This window comes from Sturnus vulgaris, unplaced genomic scaffold (genome assembly GCF_052056855.1).
Source record: "Sturnus vulgaris isolate bStuVul1 unplaced genomic scaffold, bStuVul1.hap1 Scaffold_157, whole genome shotgun sequence".
NCBI classification, from domain to species: domain Eukaryota; kingdom Metazoa; phylum Chordata; class Aves; order Passeriformes; family Sturnidae; genus Sturnus; species Sturnus vulgaris.
In genome coordinates, this window is record NW_028276074.1 from 1727633 (window position 1) to 1734718 (window position 7086).

The window sequence follows — 7086 nt, forward strand, 5'->3', positions numbered from 1 at the left end:
AACCAAGGCCGGCTGGAACCAAAGGGCCATTGTGGCTCTTCAGGGCCCTGTGGAACCAAGTAGAGCACAGTGACACTGTGGGGCTCCATGGAACCAAGGGGCCATGGTGACACTGTGGAGCTTTATTGAACCAACAGTCCATTGTGACACTGCAGGGCAGGATGGAATCATGGAGAACGCTGGGACACTACACAGTGTCATGAAATCAAGGGGCCATTGTGACACTGTGGGGCCTTGTGGACCAAGGACCACTTATTGTACCATGGAAATTGAAATTGTGCCAACTGCGTCACCATGGAGCCAAGGAGATCATTGTGACACTACAGGACCCCATGGAGCTCAGGATTCATGTAACAGTGCAGGACACATGGAACCGAGGGGCCATTGTGACACTGTGAGGCCACATGGAATTATAGAGGCCTTTGTGACACTGCAGGGCTTCCTGGAATGAAGGGACAGTTGTGACACTGTGGGGCCTTGTGGAACAAAAAGGCAACTGTGACACTGCAGGACTTTGTGGAACTAGAGGTTGATGTGACACTTCTTGACCTTGTGGAGCCAAGGAGAGCATTGTGATGCTCCAGAACACAAGGGACTTGCTGCAAATGATACACATTTTAATTTTTTAATGTAACTTCAGTCAGGGGTTTGTTTGCCTTTGCCCTACAGGAGGGGAATGGAAGTTTCTCTTCAATCTACAGACTGGGAGTAGTCAGAAGATACACAGGAGATAAACAAACATCAGTGAACATCACCCCCAGTGTGGTTGATGACACCTGGTCTAGGAAAAGATTGGTAAGAGAATGAAATGAGGGCCTAATTCACAGCAAAGGCAAAGGGATCAATAACCCATAGGAGATTGAATACTAAGAACTGTGCAATTTAGGATCAATTAACTTCTTCAATGAAACATGAATTTCTTTTGGTTTTGTCTGTATAAGTATGTGAAAAGCCTAGTAAAGAACCATGTGTGATGGAATGACTTTCACTGCCCAACCCAGGCATGTGTGGATGGAATGATTTCTATTTCACATGCTGGGCACAAAAACATCCTGGCCAGAAGAAAGTAATGCCTAAATTCTGTAACACTGAGAAGATGTTGTTGGGGAGTTCCTGTTTTTCATGCAGTTTCAGTGTCAGTCCCACTGAGGTCCATCACCAACACAGGCTCCTCCTGGACTCCTTGGAGGAGAGAATTTGAGGCCCTGATTGCACAAAGCTCTCACAGAATCCAAGGCAAAAGCAAAATCCAAAGTCCTCTGAAAAACCTGCAGTCCCTGGGAGCATGAAGGAGCCCCCAGGGCCATTCCTGACCAAGGCTCCCCAGGGACTCGTCCCAGCACATCCCTGAAGCCACTGGGATGTGGGGGGATGCTGAGGGCAGGACAAGGGGTGACAGTGGCCAGCCTTGCTGGGGCTGTGCCAGGAGGCCCCAGTGGCTCAGGACAAGGTATCTCCTCCCAGCCCTTGGTGGCACAGACCCTGCTGTGCCCCAGGGCACAAAGACTTGGCTTCTCCTGGGCACTACCAGGCCTGCCAGGGCCCTTGGCCATGTCCAGCACAGCTTGTCTTGTGCTGTCCCACAGCTGCTGCTGTGTCCCTGCAGGCTGCACACTCCCATCTCGCTGCCCCTGCCTCTGCCCTGCCATTGCCAGCCCTGCCCTGACCTCTGCCCACCCTCACCCTCTGTGCCTTGGGACACACACACATGCACTGAGCTCATCCTCCTCCTCCTGGCTGCTTCTCCTGCCACAGCACTGCCCTGGGAGGGTTCACTCCTCACTGGAGCTGCTGTGTTTGTACTGCTGCATTTTATAGCTCTGCTGCTGCCTCTCTGCCAATTCTGCCTTCAAAGAGCTCTCCAAGGAAAAGATTCATTGAATGGTGGAATAACAGAGGTGGGAAGAGCCCCTGAGCCCCCTTGGTCTGGGTGTGGCTGGGATGGAGTTCCCTTTGCCCAGAGCAGCCCCTGTCCTGCTGTGCTTGTCTCTCGTGGCTGGAGTGGGTTTGGTCCCAGCCCGAGGTTTTGGCTGCTCCTGAGCAGGGCTGGCCCCACATGAGGCATCTCTGCAATCCCCCAGCCAATGTCCTGGCGGTGAGCAAGTGTTCCTGAGGACATGGGATGGGATGGGATGGGATGGGACAGCTGGGCTGGACTGACCCAAGGGATCTTCCATTCCATGGGATGTCCTGATCAGCAGGGAAATGAGGGGGACAAGAGGGTCTCTGGATTTTCTGTATTAAAACATTTGTCTTCCAAAGTAACCACTACATGTGCTGAATTCTTGTCTCCCCATGATTTTTCTTGCTTCTGCATTTGGCCTTTGATTTTTACTTCCCCACCCCAAACATTAATCTCTTTTTATGCTGACCCACAGTTTTTTCACCATATTTTCTCCTGTTTTCTGAGTAAGGAGGGACAGTGACAGAGACACTTGGCTGTCACTTGATCCCCTGAGGGATTTAACCACAGTCACCTTGCCCAACTCTGCTCTTAGGGGCACACCCAGCAATGTCAGGGCTCTGTCAGGTGCCCAGCCTTGAGGTGGGCTCATGCCCTGCTCACAGCCCCAGGGGTGTCCAGGGACACGAGTCCTTCCCTGGCATACACGCACACAGTTCATTGCAGCACGGGCAGGAGCTCCCTGGACTCTGCTGCCACTGCCAGAGCCTGGCAGGGACCTCAGTCCTGTGGGTGTCAGCCTGCCCTGCCCGAGGTGCCCTACGGCTGGAGGGATGGACACAGGGAGCTCTGGGCACAGGAGCTCATCCCAGCCCTGCATCCAGGGGTTCCCAGGGGATGTTACTCTCTGGAAACTCCGGGAACAGCTGCAGCTGTTTGTGTCACTGGGTTTATGTCCCCTCACACACACACAGGATGTTCAGGGCTGTGGAATGTCCCTGCACTGCAAACACAGACTCCTGACCCGGTCACTTGATGTCCCTCCAGGGAGGGAAGAACAACCTCTGTGCCCTGGGGTGAGAGGCCACTGCTGGGGGTGGTGCTGGCTTTGCAAGGGCACTGCTGGGACAGCCCCACCCTGAACACTGCCACACTTCTGCTGGTCACTGATGTTCTCCTCTCCAGAGTGCTGTGTTGGGAACATCCTTGAAAGCAAACTGGGAAGGAGATTGAAGCTTTCAGGCCCTGCACTGGGGAGATGCCCTTGCATGATGGAAATGCTGTTGCAGAGCTCAGCTCTGTCCCACCAGTGCCCATGGCCTGTCCCTGCCTGCAGTCCCTGGACAGTCACACAGCAGGACAGGGACTGAGCTGAGAGAGCCCTGAGGCCTTAAACCAACACAGGGGCTCTGAAGGGCACTGTGGAAGTGAAGGATGGGGAGGTTATGGAGCAGAAGCCCTGGGGCTGCCTGGCAGTGAGGAACACTGAGGTTCCCTTTTCACTCCAGCTCTGCCCAGAGGCACCTACCCTGCAGCCCCAGAGAAGTCAGGAGGAAAAATGTCAGGAGAACACAGCAATACAGAGTTCTTTATTTTGTATAAGCACATAGGTAGTAGAACTCTTGGTTTATACAGAATGTAGTTCACACTAGAAACGCAAGTACTGAAATAAAAATGGTACAGACAAAGATTTTCCTGTGAACAAATTCAAAAAAATATTATACCTGTGCAAGCATAAGAAACACAGAGTGGGCATTAATGAGTAATATCATAATAGCTATACAGGAGAATGAGAGTTTATTGCTTCTGAAAAGCATTCATGATCATTTTCCTCAGGTAATCCTTGAGCTCCTGGTTCCTCAGGCTGTAGATGAGGGGGTTCAGGGTTGGAGGCACCACTGAGTACAGAATTGACAGGGCCAGATCCAGAGATGGGGAGGAGATGAAGGGGGGTTTCAGGTAGGCAAACATGACAGTGCAGAAGAACAGGGATACCACGGCCAGGTGAGGGAGGCAGGTGGAAAAGGCTTTGTGCCGCCCCTGCTCAGAGGGGATCCTCAGCACAGCCCTGAAGATCTGCACATAAGAGAAAACAATGAACACAAAACATCCAGAAGTTAAATAGGCACCGACAGCCAGAAGCAGAAGTTCCCTGAGGTTTGAGTTGGAGCAGGAGAGCTTGAGGATCTGGGGCATTTCACAGAAGAATTGGCTCAGGGCATTTCCCTGGCACAGGGGCAGGGAAAATGTATTGGCCGTGTGCAGCAGAGCATAGAGAAAGCCACTGGCCCAGGCAGCTGCTGCCATGTGGGCACAAACTCTGCTGCCCAGGAGGGTCCCGTAGTGCAGGGGTTTGCAGATGGACACGTAGCGATCATAGCACATGATGGTCAGGAGGGAAAACTCTGATGTAAGGAAAAAGATAAGCATAAACACCTGAGCAGCACATCCTGCATAGGAGATGTTCCTGGTGTTCCAGAGGGAATTGTGCATGGCTTTGGGGACAGTGGTGCAGATGCAGCCCAGGTCAGTGAGGGCCAGGTTGAGAAGGAAGAAGAACATGGGGGTGCGTAGGTTGTGGCCGCAGGCTACAGCGCTGATGATGAGGCCGTTGGCCAGGAGGGCAGCCAGGGAGATGGCCAGGAAGAGGCAGAAGTGCAGGAGCTGCAGCTGCCGCGTGTCTGCCAATGGCAGCAGGAGGAAGTGGCTGATGGAGCTGCTGTTGGACATTTGCTGTTTCTTGGCGTGGGGATCTGTAAGAAAGGTAATCATGGAATAGTTCAGCTTGGAGAGGACTTGAAATATCCCAGCCCAGCTTGGTGGAACTTTCCCCCCACTGCCTGCCCAGGGCTCTGCAGCAGCTGCTTCCCTGTGCCCAGGGCTGGGCCCTGTCAGTGTTGCCAGACCCCAGCCCAGCTCTGGGGGCTCAGCTCTGCCCTGCACTCCCCTCCCAGCACAGGGCACTGCCCAGGGCCAGCTCTGCCTCTGCAGGCTCTGATGGCAACATCACAACAACCCTGAGGAGGCTGGAAAAGTGACACTGATGCTGCCTGTGAGGGACCCTGTGCTGATTTCTTTCTTTGCCTGGTTTATTGAGATCTATGGGACTATTTAAAAATTTTTCTCAACCTGAACTGAGAGATGAATATCAATGTGCAATCTCCCAGCAATGCAGCACAGTGCAGTAGATTAATAAAGCAGGACTTTCCCTTTTATGCAGCCCCTGCCTCACTGTGCTCCCTGTTTAATCTCCTTGGAAATGTTCTGCAGTCAAATGTCATGCTGAGAGCAGCCCTGCACTATCCTCATCACACAAGGACAACCCTTCCAAGCATTACCAGGTGTCTCCTTCCACCCAGACCTTGTCCCCCAGTGCTGGGAGCAGCTCCCAGGGCTGGCTGAGAGCTGTCCCTGGCAGGCAGCAGAGTCCCTGCCCCAGCACAGCGCCCTGGGCTGCAGGACCCTGCTCTGCACCACAGCCCTGGGCACCCCTGGCTGCTCTACACAAGAGATCATCAGAGAATGTACTCACACAGTCTGCAGGCATTGGGATGTTCCAGCTTTAGGAGATCACTGCAGGAGCTGCAGCTGCATTGTCCTGCAGCCAGAGGCTTCCTGTGTCAAGGGCTGGGAGTGATTCTGCCCCAGGCACTTGTGAGCATCTTCCCAGCCCTGACTGATTGAAGCTCTCTGTGCCTCTGTGCTGTGCCCAGGGTGGCTGGAGGCAGTGCACCAGCCCTGCTGGGCTGGGAGAAGAGCTGCTCATCAAGAGAAATGTGTTTTTGAAGCTCTTCTTGGTTACCAGGATCGCCTTCTGTGCAGGGAGCCCAGCCCAGCTCATCTGCACAGACACAGCACAAGGTCTTTAATGACCCTCTTGGGGATTGGGGCTGAGTCTCTGAGCATCAGTCCCTGAGAGGGAGCTGAAGAAACCTCTCTAGAACTCCAAGTCACAATCAAACTCCAAAGTTTCCTAAAGTTTTAATGGTTCCCTCTGAGGGACACAACTGAGAAAATGTCCCCAGGTTCCATTCAGAGCAGGAAATTGGAGGCAGTGATGACAGGTGGAGACAAAGAGAAGCCAAGTCTCGGTGCCCTGGGGCACAGCAGCGTCTGTGCCACCAAGGGCTGGGAGGAGACACCTTATCCTGAGCCACTGGGGCCTCCTGGCACAGCCCCAGCAATGCTGGCCACTCTCACCCCTTGTCCTGCCCTCAGCATCCCCCCACATCCCAGTGGCCTCAGGGATCTGCTGGGACGAGTCCCTGGGGAGCCTTGGTCAGGAATGGCCCTGGGGGCTCCTTCATGCTCCCAGGGACTGCAGGTTTTTCAGAGGACTTTGGGTTTTGCTTTTGCCTTGGAGTCTCTGAGAGCTTTGTGCAATCATGGCCTCCAATTATCTGCTTTAATTAATCTCTTGAGAGGCTTTGTCAGTAACAACACTCACGGGGCTAATTAATGCTTCAAGATACTTCATTTTTTTTAAGGTACTTGGAGGTTCCCTTTTGACAGAAACTCTTCTAGTAGTTTATGCAATCATGGCCCCAATTATCTACTCTAATTAGTCCCTTGAGAGCTTTATATTGACACTCAGTAGGTCTCATTAATACATTGAGATACTCAAGGTTTTCAAAGGTAGTTTGGATTTTCCTTTCCTCTCTGACTCTCTGAGAGGGTTTTGGGCGATCCTGGCATCCAGTTCTTTCCTCCAAGGAGTCCATGAGGAGCCTGTCTTGGGTATGGACTTCAGTGAGACCCATTAATGCTTTGAGACACTTTGGGTTTTTCTTCTGCCTTGGACTCCTGGAAAGGTTTGTGCAATCTCCTCTCAGGCCCTGAGGTTCAAGGGCTCAGCACCAAATGCACCACTGGGCTCACTGGGATCAAGCTTGTCCTGACAAACCATGGCTCTGCCTTGATTTCCCTCTGGCCTGGTGCCATTCATTAGGAAGATTTTCAAATCCAGTTATGGAGAAATATTTCCAAGAGATTCTAAGAAATACACATTCCTATTTTGAAGACTGTATTTCATTGCTATTCTCTTTAAAGCAGAGGTGATTCCAGCATTCTGTGATTGATATTGATGCAGGGTCTCTCCTCAGGTCTGGCCTGCTCACAGAAGCTGTGCCTTGGGGTCTGACCCAGTGTGGACAACCTTGCTGCACATTCCCCAACTCCATCCT

General features: G+C 52.5%; 1 protein-coding gene across 1 annotated transcript; it reads right to left on the minus strand.

Moving 5' to 3' along the window:
• Positions 1–3534: 3534 nt before the first annotated feature.
• Positions 3535–4465, minus strand: LOC148218823 (olfactory receptor 14L1-like). Its single transcript, XM_088157778.1, has 2 exons — positions 4340–4465; positions 3535–3979 (listed from the first exon to the last, which is right to left on the minus strand). The coding sequence occupies exons 1-2, from the start codon at positions 4463–4465 to the stop codon at positions 3701–3703; spliced, it is 405 nt and encodes a 134-aa protein (XP_088013904.1). The 3' UTR covers positions 3535–3700.
• Positions 4466–7086: the final 2621 nt, after the last annotated feature.

What these genes read in the sequence shown, in the direction of transcription:
- LOC148218823 (XM_088157778.1), bottom strand. Translation starts at nt 4,465, where the DNA reads ATGTTCTTCTTCCTTCTCAACCTGGCCCTCACTGACCTGGGCTGCATC. An exon ending in ATGCAGGATGTGCTGCTCAG is followed by an intron (nt 3,980 to 4,339) that starts GTGTTTATGCTT and finishes TCTTATGTGCAG; the next exon opens with ATCTTCAGGGCTGTGCTGAG.